At 47.4% G+C, this 12,706-nt stretch overlaps 1 protein-coding gene and 1 long non-coding RNA gene across 4 annotated transcripts in view; one reads left to right on the top strand and one right to left on the bottom strand.

The window, feature by feature from the left end:
• The window catches only part of LOC125446998 (coiled-coil domain-containing protein 134-like), a 29,581-nt gene extending 19,694 nt beyond the window's left edge, over positions 1-9,887 (bottom strand). The window contains exons 1-3 of one of the 3 annotated variants that reach the window (XM_059640857.1): positions 9,767-9,887; positions 4,282-4,408; positions 2,137-2,258 (exon numbers count right to left, since the gene is read on the bottom strand). In XM_059640857.1, the coding sequence (XP_059496840.1) occupies positions 2,137-2,258; positions 4,282-4,384 (225 nt within the window). In that variant the 5' untranslated portion in view covers positions 4,385-4,408; positions 9,767-9,887. Of the gene's footprint in view, positions 1-2,136; positions 2,259-4,281; positions 4,409-9,674 lie in introns of all 3 variants that reach the window. The other 2 variants (XM_059640860.1, XM_059640859.1) reach the window with 2 other exon arrangements.
• The window catches only part of LOC132206601 (uncharacterized), an 83,823-nt gene that overhangs the window by 32,946 nt on the left and 38,171 nt on the right, over positions 1-12,706 (top strand). The window lies entirely within an intron of this gene.

Genomic DNA, 12,706 nt, shown 5'->3' with positions numbered 1-12,706 from the left:
AGGTGTCGGGGCAAGTGTAGCAATTCCTGCGGTTGCAGGGGAAGGTGCCGGGTGTGGTGGGGTTGGAGGGCAGTCTGGAGCGAAGAAGGGAGTCACGGAGAGAGTGGTCTCTCCGGAAAGCAGACAAGGGTGGGGATGGAAAAACGTCTTGGGTGGTGGGGTCGGATTGTAGATGGCGGAAGTGTCGGAGGATGATGCGTTGTATCTGGAGGTTGGTGTGTGAGAACGAGGGGGATCCTGTTTGGGCGGTTGTGGCGGGGGTGGGGTGTGAGGGATGTGTTGCGGGAGACGCGGTCAAGGGCGTTCTCGACCACTGTGGGGGGAAAGTTGCGGTCCTTGAAGAACTTGGACATCTGGGATGTGCGGGAGTGGAATGCCTCATTGTGGGTGCCGATGCGGTGGACACGGAGGAATTGGGAATAGGGGATGGAATTTTTTGCAGGAGCATGGGTGGGAGGAGGTGTATTCTAGGTAGCTGTGGGAGTCGGTGGGCTTGAAATGGAAATCAGTTACAAGCTCGTTGCCTGAGATGGAGACTGAGAGGTCCAGGAAGGTGAGGGATGTGCTGGAGATGGCCCAGGTGAACTGAAGGTTGGGGTGGAAGGTGTTGGTGAAGTGGATGAACTGTTTGAGCTCCTCTGGGGAGCAAGAGGCGGCGCCGATACAGTCATCAATGTAACGGAGGAAGAGGTGGGGTTTGGGGCCTGTGTAGGTGCGGAAGAGGGACTGTTCCACGTAACCTACAAAGAGGCAGGCATAGCTGGGGCCCATGCGGGTGCCCATGGCCACCCCCTTAGTCTGTAGGAAGTGGGAGGAATCGAAAGAGAAGTTGTTGAGGGTGAGGACGAGTTCGGCTAGACGGATGAGGGTGTCGCTGGAGGGGGACTGGTCGGGCCTGCAGGACAGGAAGAAGCGGAGGGCCTTGAGGCAATCTCCATGCGGAATACAGGTGTATAGGGACTGGACGTCCATGGTGAAAATGAGGTGTTGGGGGCCAGGGAATTGGAAGTCCTGGAGGAGGTGGAGGGCGTGGGTGGTGTCACGGACGTAGGTAGGGAGTTTCTGGACCAAAGGGGAGAAAATGGAGTCCAGATAGGTGGAGATGAGTTCGGTGGGGCAGGAACAGGCTGAGACAATGGGTCGACCAGGGCAGGCAGGTTTGTGGATTTTGGGAAGGAGATAGAAACGGGCTGTGCGAGGTTGGGGAACAATGAGGTTGGAAGCTGTGGGTGGGAGGTCCCCTGAGGTGATGAGGTCATGAATGGTGTTGGAGATTATGGTTTGGTGCCCGGGTGTGGGGTCATGATCGAGGGGGCGGTAGGAGGTGGTGTTGGAGAGTTGGCGTTTGGCCTCGGCGATGTAGAGGTCAGTGCACCATACTACCACTGCGCCGCCATTGTCTGCGGGTTTGATGGTGAGGTTGGGGTTGGAGTGGAGGGCTGCCCGTTCTGCACGGGAGAGGTTGGAGTGGGTGAGAGGGGTGGAGAGGTTGAGGCGGTTAATGTCTCAACGGCAGTTAGAGATGAAGAGGTCGAGGAAAGGTAGGAGGCCTGGGGGTGGTGTCCAGGAGGAGGACTTGTGTTGGAAGCGGGTGAAGGGGTCAGTGGAGGGAGGGTTAGGTTCCCAGTTGAAGAAGTAGGCGTGGAGGCGAAGGCGGCGGAAAAACTGCTCTATGTCCAACCGTGACTGGTATTCATTGATGTGTGGTTGTAGGGGGACAAAGGTGAGCCCCTTACTAGGACTGACCGTTCGTCCTCAGTTAGTGGAAGGCAATTTGGTCACAAGTAGCAGAGTTTTGGAAGAGCTTAAGTTTATTTGTGTATAACACAGGAGTTCTGCTGGGAGAATGTAAAGATAGTCATCTCTAACAGGAGACATGATTAAAGATTTCCAAAGGAGGGACAGGCCAAAAATTTGCAACATTACAAGTGATAGTAGGAAGTGTTGGTGATGGAGCAAATATATGGTCAGAAACTCATCTTGGGGTCAGACAGGACAGCAGATTTGCTAACAGTTTGGCTCAGCCCCAGACAGTGGCCAGGGTGAGCAATGAAGCTGGTGAGTAATGAACATAGTTTGTGGGTGGGCAGAGGGCGACAGTCACCTTCTATGCCCTGATCAAACCTTTATGCTTACCTTGAACAATCCTTTCAACATGATATCAATAATCTTGTACTGTTGATTAATGTCATTTAATTCAATCATGTTCTTCAAAGCATGCATCTGGTCTTTGCGTTTTGTTTCAAACAGCTTTCTATCTAAAAGGTAGTGTTGTTGAGGAAAGTATGCAGTGCCACAGTGTAGAGATTATTCTGTAAGATTTTGTTCACAATTCAATGAATGGACTGATCTGGGCAATGTTAAACAAATTCTGTTCGACCAACCCTCTCAAAGCAGTATAATAAAATGTGAGGCTGGATGAACACAGCAGGCCAAGCAGCATCTCAGGAGCACAAAAGCTGACGTTTCGGCCCTAGACCCTTCATCAGAGAGGGGGATGGGGGGAGGGAACTGGAATAAATAGGGAGAGAGGGGGAGGCGGACCGAAGATGGAGAGTAAAGAAGATAGGTGGAGAGAGTGTAGGTGGGGAGGTAGGAAGGGGATAGGTCAGTCCAGGGAAGACGGACAGGTCAAGGAGGTGGGATGAGGTTAGTAGGTAGCTGGGGGTGCGGCTTGGGGTGGAAGGAAGGGATGGGTGAGAGGAAGAACCGGTTAGGGAGGCAGAGACAGGTTGGACTGGTTTTGGGATGCAGTGGGTGGGGGGGAAGAGCTGGGCTGGTTGTGTGGTGCAGTGGGGGGAGGGGATGAACTGGGCTGGTTTAGGGATGCAGTAGGGGAAGGGGAGATTTTGAAACTGGTGAAGTCCACATTGATACCATATGGCTGCAGGGTTCCAGGCGGAATATGAGTTGCTGTTCCTGCAACCTTCGGGTGGCATCATTGTGGCAGTGCAGGAGGCCTATGATGGACATGTCATCAAGAGAATGGGAGGGGGAGTGGAAATGGTTTGCGACTGGGAGGTGCAGTTGTTTGTTGCGAACTGAGCGGAGGTGTTCAGCAAAGCGGTCCCCAAGCCTCCGCTTGGTTTCCCCAATGTAGAGGAAGCCGCACCGGGTACAGTGGATGCAGTATACCACATTGGCAGATGTGCAGGTGAACCTCTGCTTGATGTGGAATGTCATCTTGGGGCCTGGGATGGGGGTGAGGGAGGAGGTGTGGGGACAAGTGTAGCATTTCCTGCGGTTGCAGGGGAAGGTGCCGGGTGTGGTGAGGTTGGAGGGCAGTGTGGAGCGAACAAGGGAGTCACGGAGGGAGTGGTCTCTCCGGAAAGCAGACAGGGGAGGGGATGGAAAAATGTCTTGGGTGGTGGGGTCGGATTGTAAATGGCGGAAGTGTCGGAGGATAATGCGTTGTATCCGGAGGTTGGTAGGGTGGTGTGTGAGAACGAGGGGGATCCTCTTGGGGCGGTTGTGGCGGGGGCGGGGTGTGAGGGATGTGTCGCGGGAAATGCGGGAGGCGCGGTCAAGGGCGTTCTCGATCACATTCGGGGGAAAGTTGCGGTCCTTAAAGAACTTGGACATCTGGGATGTGCGGGAGTGGAATGTCTTATCGTGGGAGCAGATGCGGCGGAGGCGGAGGAATTGGGAATAGGGGATGGAATTTTTGCAGGAGGGTGGGTGGGAGGAGGTGTATTCTAGGTAGCTGTGGGAGTCGGTGGGCTTGAAATGGACATCAGTTACAAGCTGATAAAATGTGAGGCTGGATGAACACAGCAGGCCAAGCAGCATCTCAGGAGCACTCTCTGCCTCCCTAACCGGTTCTTCCTCTCACCCATCCCTTCCTCCCACCCCAAGCCGCACCCCCAGCTATCTACTAACCTCATCCCACCTCCTTGACCTGTCCGTCTTCCCTGGACTGACCTATCCCCTCCCTACCTCCACACCTACACTCTCTCCACCTATCTTCTTTACTCTCCATCTTCGGTCCGCCTCCCCCTCTCTCCCTATTTATTCCAGTTCCCTCCCCCCATCCCCCTCTCTGATGAAGGGTCTAGGCCCGAAACGTCAGCTTTTGTGCTCCTGAGATGCTGCTTGGCCTGCTGTGTTCATCCAGCCTCACATTTTATTATCTTGGAATCTCCAGCATCTGCAGTTCCCATTATCTCTCTCAAAGCAGGGTCCTTTTTGTCATGTTGGCCTAAACATTTGAAAGGAGGAGGTCATAGGATTATATTTTATATTACGGTTTCAGCAAAAACCAATCAGTACAGAAAAGGATACAGATCTCCAGACTTGGGTCCAAGTTTTGCTTCTGACCATTGGAAGGTTTGAATGCATTTAAGTATATGCTCATCACAATCACACAGACCCGAAGGCCATCCATGATCCAATGTAAAGACAAATAAACCTGTTAAATAGCAATGAAACATATTTATGTCGTTCAGTTCAAATTTATTCAGTCTTTCAGCACACCCTCAACATCCTGTACAACTTTGAACTATGAAACTGTTTATTCACTGGAAAAAGGATGGAAGTTTGAAACCGGAGTTTTAGAAATTTTGATGGGGGTGGGGTAGGGTAAAAGGAATTTCACAGGGCATCAAAAAGCGATCTGTCTTGCATTGCTTACAGTTGTCAAACAAACCGAACAGCTACAAAATAGGTGTCATCCCTGAAAAAATTATTCCACCCATACATAATTCACAGGTGTGGCTAAAATGACACTGATTAGCCATACATCCTTATTTCATTTAACACAAGAACTAGGAGTAAGCAATTCACCCCCTCAATCCTACTCCACCATATGATACAATCATGGCTGATCACATCTCAGCCTTCACTGTACTTTCCTGCTCCCTCTCCACAACTCTTCAACCTGTGACAAATTAAAATATCTGTCTCCTCCTTAAATTTATTCAATATCTCAGCATTCACCATGCTCTGGGATAGTGAATTGCACAGATTCAAAACTCTTTCAGAGAAGCAATTTCTCCTCATCCATTTTAAATCTGCTATACTTTATCCTGAAACTGTGACTCCTCGTTCTGGATTGTTCCACATGAAGAAATATCCTATCTGCTGTCTACTTGTTGATCTACCTTAGCATCTTTTATGTCATAATTAGATCTTCTCTCATTCTTCTAAACTCCAAAGAGTATCAGCCGAAACTGCTCAATTTTCTTCATAAGATAGACCCATCATCTCTGGAATCAATCTAGTAAACCTCCTCTGTGCTGCCTCCAAATACAACTACATCCCTCTTCCATTAAGGGGACCAAAACTGTACACAGTACTCCAGATGCAGTCTCAGAAATTCCTTGTGCAGTTACTAAAACATTTCCCTATTTTTATATTCCTTGAGCAATAAATGTCAGCATTCCATTTGGCTTCCTTGTTACCTGCTGTTCCTGCATGCTAGTCTTCTGCAATTCATGCACGAGGATACCCAAATCCCTTGACACAAAAGTACTCTGAAATTTCTCTCCATTTAGATAATAAGTTATCTTTCTACTCTTCTGATCAAAATGAATAACCTCACACATATCCATAAACTCCACATTCACCACATCAACTGCACCAACTACAACAGGCCACAAGAATTAAGGAGTAGGCCATTCACTCCCATGTGCATGTTCCAATGTTTTCAACTGGCAAGGTAGTCAAGGGGTATGGGGTTAGTTAAAGCCACAATTAGATCAGCCATAATCTTATCAAATGCTGCAGCAAGCTTGAGGGACTAAATAGACTACTTCTGTTCCTAATTCGCAGGTTTACATGTTCAGGTGAATGCTCTGCACACGTCTCATAACTTAAATATCTCCTCATCACTGTCCAGACAGCTGTACGCTCACTCCAGAACATGCCTTGGAACCCTCCACCCCCACCTCTTCGTCTAGAGCACAGGCACTGCTCTGCACATTGCCCCATTTTAGAGTTGCTTGTTGTGTCAGTGTTCTTTTGATGGCTTTGACTAGTCAGTCTGATTATGACGATAATGATACTAGCTCACCATATGAGCAACATTCGGGGCGGCACAGTGGCTCAGTGGTTAGCACTGCAGCCTCACAACACCAGGGACCCGGGTTCGATTCCAACCTCAGGCAACTGTCTGTGTGGAGTTTGCACATTCTCCCTGTGTCTGCGTGGATTTCCTCCGGGTGCTTCGGTTTCCTCCACAGTCCAAAGATGTGCAGGCTAGGTGGATTGGCCATGTTAAATTGCCCGTAGTGTTCAGGGGTGTGTGGGTTCTAGGGGGATGGGTCTGGGTGGGATGCTTTGAGGGGCGGTGTGGACTTGTTGGGCCGAAGGGCCTGTTTCCACACTGTAGGGAATCTAATCTAATCTAATCTGATCACCTGAGGTCAATATTCAATGTTTCCATCTGCCTTACCCACAACTTTGGCCAACAACTCACATCCAACAATGAAGAAACACTCATTTCATCAAATCGTTTCTTCAACAATGCATAAAGGGTAAAATACATATTCTGAATTCGAACCAAGGTCAGATAGCTAACAATTGGGCCTATAATCAACTTTATTTGCTAATTAATAATGTAATTAGCCATATTACAACTACCAACTAGTCTAATGTGCTAGTAACTTATGTATTAATAATAGTTTTAATTTGCCATATTGACCAGTCCTCTGATCGCTTGACAGATTTCTGTTTGGTGGAGAGCTATAACGGTTTCTGTCCTGTGGACTTTAGGAATGATGTTCGCGTCTCTTCCACAACACCAGCAATGAGAAAATGAGGTCAACAGCTAAATAAAAGAAAAGCTTTGATTATACCCCTTAATTCCCCCTAATGACACAGGATATAAAAGAGAGAGAAAACTTTTTTTCTTAGCTCAAATTTACATCACATCTTTCATTAAATTCTTCTCTAGATTAAAAGGAAAAGTGATCAATAGACTAAAAATATCTGTACTCATGATGGGCAGCTCAAATAGCTGAATGGTATGATTTCAAAGCCCAAGCAAAACTTAAATTTGCTTTCCCCTGCTGCTTGGTTTCCTCTTTGCTAGGGTTGCTATGAAAAGATTAATTACACTTACAAACTGGAAATCACTTCTATAAAAGGAAAAACAGCATTTACCTCACGTCACTCACTTTCAACTACTGTACTGGGTCAGGTGAGCTGTACTGTATAAAAACTATTAATCACTAAGGGAAAAGAACAAGTTATATTCGTGTAACACCTTTAATGTGATAAAATGACCTAAATTACTTAAGATTGTTGTAAAATAAAGTACAACACTGAGTCAAGAAAGGAAATATTAGATGATTAAAAACTTGGTCAAAAGCAAAGATTTTAAGTTTCCTAAGAATGGGGTGGATAAGTGTAGGACAGCATGGTAGCTCAGTGGTTAGCACTGCTGCCTCACAGCACCAGGGACCCAGGTTTGATTCCAGCCTTGGCCAACTGTCTGTGTGGAGTTTGCACATTCTCCCCGTGTCTGCGTGGGTTTCCTCTGGGTGGTCTGGTTTCCTCCCACAGTCCAAAGATGTGCAGGTTAGGTGGATTGGCCATGCTAAATTGCCCGTAGTATTCAGGGATGTGTAGATTAGGTGAGTTATAGCAGGGTGGGCCTTGGTGAGATGCTCTGAGAGTTGGTGTGGACTTGTTGGGCCGAAGGGCCTGTTTCCACACTGTAGGGATTCTGTGATTCTATCTATGAAACTCCAGAGTTTTACCTCAGGAAATTGAAGGCACTACCACCAATGGTACTGTTATGGCAAGTAATAAATAACAAGTGAAATTAGAGTTATGCAGTTACCTCAGAGTGTTGTAGAATTCAAGATTACAAAGATAGGAGGGGCAAGGCCATGGTGGGCTTTGAAAACAGCAATAAGAATTTTAAAATCACCATGTTGTTCGACTGGCAAGCAATGGATCCACTCTTCTCGATGAAGATACTTCTCATATTTTCAGTTATTTGTGAGGCTTGTTACCTTTGTACCCTTGTGCTGTAGCACATTGATGTTGGAGATGATGGTGACAGGGAGACCAAAAGCAAGATTGCCATATATCCTACATATTCTGAGTCTGACAAATCCAGTTTAGGTCGCAACCCCAATGCTGAGGTCAACAAATTCTATACATGTTCACCTCTGGCAGGAATAGCTGGATAGCAGTGAGGGTGGGGAAGTAAGTCCCAGCTAATTCCTGAATCCACACCCCACAGTTACCTGTAGGACGTTCACTAAGATTAATTAATAAGACCCAGGGCCATTCTGACCTCTGCAGGTTGACATTACTGCACCAGAATGAGGCTGATATTTCATTTACAAATTCAGATTAAGAGGAAAGATAGCAACGGTAATAATGCTTTTCACTTTTACAAATGCATTCAACAGACGTAATTTACTTGTAGAATCTCTTTGGATTCTTCTTAGTACTACTTGCCAAAACAATCTCATGTCCCGTTTTTGCATTCCTGACCTTGCCCTTAAGCATACTCCTACTACCCTTATACTCCTCTAGGGTTTCTCTCAATCCCACTATCTATCCCTGCCATATGCCTCCTTCTTTTATTGACCAGAGCCTCAATTCCTCTCATCGTCCAGCATTCTCTACACCCACCAGCCTTGCACTTCACACTATTTTTGAAGGGCACCCACTTTCCAACCATCCTTTTACCTTTGAACAGCTTCCCCCAGCATTACAACATATAAACATCGTGGGATTACCAGTGACCAGAAACTGAACTGGACTAACATATAAAATTCTGCAGTTACAAGAATAGATAAGAGGCTCGGAATTCTGCAGTGAGTAAATCACTACATGATTCCTCAAAGCCTGTTCACCATCATAGAGCGGGTGGTTGTGTGCCTAGGCGGATGCATTTGAGGAATAGATTCCCTGTTGTGCAGATACAGGCAGGTCATTTGGCCTACTGAGTCTACACTGACCCTCTGAACAACATCCACCCAGAGCCAGCTCGTTCCCGTAACCCTGCATTTCACTAACCCTTTAGCGTGTACAACCCTGGATACTACAGGGAAATTTAGCACAGCCAAGCCACGTAACCCGCACAACTTTTGACTGTGGGAGCACTCAGAAGAAACCCACGTGGACAAGGGAGAATGCAAACTCCATTCAGTCACCCAAAGCTGGAATCGAAACTGTGTCCCTAGAGGCAACAATGCTAACTGATGAGCCACGATGCCGTCCCCATGAAGGTAGAAACTTCTGCTGTTGGGTCGATGACAATGTGACGTGTTTTTTTCAAACTGAAAGCAACAAATGCTGGAGATCACAGCGGGTCAGACAGTATGCTAACGTTTCGAGTCTGGATGACTTCATCACAGCAAGGTGTATGTGGGGCCTTGATATGGCTATCTTATAATGAGTTGACAGCAGCTGCACGATATTGGGTGTTGTTTCTCAGATCGACAAGACTTTGGGACATTGCACCCCTTACGCTCCGCCAAAAAGCAGTCTGACATCAGCAACAAAACTATTCCAGAACCTGACCCATCATCAGTACAGTGCTGAATAAAAAAGTGAGAGTTCAAACGGAGATTAGCAGGTGGAGGAAGAGCCTGCAGTCTGGGCGAACAGCAGTCACTGCCCAATGTCAACATGAAAACACATCCCCAGTGAAACAGTAAGGAGGCCGGCTCCTGTCTGAGTCATCCCACAGCCTAAACATCGACCCATCCTACCTGTGCAGCTGCCCCTGAACCTAGTTTTCAAACTAGACCCAGTGCACATCGTGCAGAAAGACAAATGGAATCATTCGAAGTAATGGGCCTACCGAATCGCAAGTTATGACTGTGAAAGGAACCTTTTATCAACCATATCCGGAAGCGCCCAACAGGAGCTCCTCTCCGTTCGGCGCCTGCCGCTCGACTGATTCTGCGCATGTGCGCCCTGCTTGCGGCATCTGCCCAATCAACTAGCACGTTGAGGCCCGTGCGTGAATGGAGACACGTAAGCGTATCGGGGTCGAACCACCAACGTTTTGCTACTATAATAAGATAACGAAAGTGTGAGGCTGGATGAACACAGCAGGCCAAGCAGCATTTCAGGAGCACAAAAGCTGACGTTTCGGGCCTAGACCCTTCATCAGAGAGGGGGATGGGGTGAGGGTTCTGGAATAAATAGGGAGAGAGGGGGAGGCGGACCGAAGATGGAGAGAAAAGAAGATAGGTGGAGAGAGTATAGGTGGGGAGGTAGGGAGGGGACAGGTCTAGCAGGTGGGATGAGGTTAGTAGGTAGGAGATGGAGGTGCGGCTTGGGGTGGGAGGAAGGGATGGGTGAGAAGAAGAACAGGTTAGGAAGGTAAAACGGGCTGGGCTGGTTGTGTAATGCAGTGGGGGGAGGGGACGAACTGGGCTGGTTTTGGGATGCGGTGGGGGAAGGGGAGATTTTGAAGCTGGTGAAGTCCACATTGATACCATTGGGCTGCAGGGTTCCCAAGCGGAATATGAATTGCTGTTCCTGCAACCTTCGGGTGGCGTCATTGTGGCACTGCAGGAGGCCCATGATGGACATGTCGTCTAAAGAATGCAAGTGAGAGTTGAAATGGTTCATGACTGGGAGGTGCAGTTGTTTATTGCAAGCCGAGCATAGGTGTTCTGCAAAGCAGTATCCAGGCCTCCTCTTGGTTTCCCTGATGTAGAGAATGCCACAACGGGTACAGCGGATGCAGTATACCACATTGGCAGATGTGCAGGTAAACATCTGCTTGATGTGGAAAGTCTTCTTGGGGCCTGGGATGTGGGTGAAGGAGGAGGTGTGGGTGCAGGTGTAGCACTTCCTGTGGTTGAAGGAGAAAGTGTCGCGTGTGGTGGGATTGGAGGGGAATGTGGAGCGGACAAGGGAGTCCCAGAGAGAGTGGTCTCTCTGGAAAGCAGTCAAGGGTGGGCATGGAAAAATGTCTTTGGTGGTGGGGTTGGATTGTAGGTGGTGGAAGTGTCGGAGGATGATGCGTTGTATCCGGAGGTTGTTGGGGTGGTATGTGAGGACGAAGGAGATTCTCTTTTGGTGCTTATTGCAGGGACGGGGTGTGAGGGATGAGTTGTGGGAAATGTGGGAGACACAGTCAAGGGCGTCCTTGACCACTGCGGGGTGGGGGGTTGAGGTGTGGGGGCGGTGTTGCAGTCCTTGAAGAACGATGACATTTGAGATGTATGGGAGTGGACTGCCTCATCCTGGGAGCAGATGTGGCGGAGGTGAAGGAATTGGGAATAGGGGATGGAATTTTTGTAGGAAGATGGGTCGGAATGAATGTTGATGGTGGTTCGACGAGGTAGCAACCTTCCCCCTTAAAACATAGGCAGGAATTGGAGGAATTAGATGGGGGCGGTGGTTTGGGGGTAAATCCACATTTGATATGTGGTAGTCCTTTAAAGGCCAGGTCTTGAGAGTTCAGGACCATCATGTTCCTGTCAAGACAAAGATAAGGATGGCAAGATTCAGGAACAGGAGCTATGGGAAGTTTCATTGAAGAGAAAAAGGAGGCATATATAAGGCTTTGGAAACTGAAATTAGACAAGGACCTTCAGGAATAATAAGGAAGCAGGAAATAACTTAAACAAGGAATTAAGAGGGCTAAAAGGGGCCATAAAATGTCTTTGGTGGGATTAAGGAGAATCCTAAGGCATTTATTTGTATATTAGGAGCAAGAGGGTAGCTAAGGAAAGGGTAGGTCCACTCAAGACAAATGAGGGAATTTATGTGTGGAGCCAAAGAAAATGGATGAGGTCCTTAATCAATACTTTGCATTGGTATTGACCAAGAAGGAGGACATGGATGATGGTGACATTACAGAGAAGAATTTTGATATTCTAGGGCATTTTGATATTAAAAAGGAATAAGTGTTAGGTGTCTTGAAAAACATTAGGGTAGGTAAGTGTCCAGGGCCTGATGGGGTCTGCCCCAGGAAGCTGAGGCAGGCAAGTGAGGTGGTTGCTGGGGCCTTGACATAGATCTTTGTATCCTCTTTAGTCACTGGTGAGGCTGTAGAAGACTGGAGAATAGCTAAAGTTCCATTGTTTAAGAAAGGCAACAGGGATAATCCAGAAAATTTTAGGCTGGTTAGCCTTATATTTGTAGTAGGGAAATTATTGGAGAAGATTCTTAAGGTAAGAACTCATTTGCATTTTGAAAAGAATGGACTTATTAGGGATAGTCAGCATGGCTTTGTGCGAGGTCAGGGGGTGTCTTGTCTCACAAATTTGGCTGAGTTTTTGAGGAAGTGACAAAGATGATTAATGAGGGTACAGCAGTGGATGTTTTCTACATGGACTTTACTAAAACATTTGACAAGGTCCTCATGGTAGGCTGGTAGAGAATATTAAGTCACATGGGATCCATAGTGACGCAGTAAGTTGCATACAATATTGGCTTAGTCTTGTAAGATGGAGGGTAGTTGTGGAGGGTCTTTTTTCTGATGGGAAGGCTTCGACCATTGGTGTTCTGCAAGGATCAATGCTGGGACCTTTGTTTGTAAATTACGTAAATGATTTGGATGAAAATGTAGGTGGTCTAATTAGTAAGTTTGTAAAACTGAGAGAGTTGTAGGTAGTGAGGAAAATTGTCAAAGAATACAGCAGGATACAGATCAGTAGAAAGTTAGGCTGAGAAATGGGAGTTGGAGTTTAATCCAGACAAGTGTGAGGTGATGAATTTTGGGAGGTCAAATGCAAGTGGAAAGTACGCTGTAAATAGCAGGACTCTCATGAGCATTAAT

Source organism: Stegostoma tigrinum, chromosome 38 (assembly GCF_030684315.1).
Source record: "Stegostoma tigrinum isolate sSteTig4 chromosome 38, sSteTig4.hap1, whole genome shotgun sequence".
Lineage (NCBI taxonomy): Eukaryota > Metazoa > Chordata > Chondrichthyes > Orectolobiformes > Stegostomatidae > Stegostoma > Stegostoma tigrinum.
The sequence above is the reverse complement of the archived record's forward strand: the minus strand, read 5'-3'. Positions and strand labels throughout refer to the sequence as shown.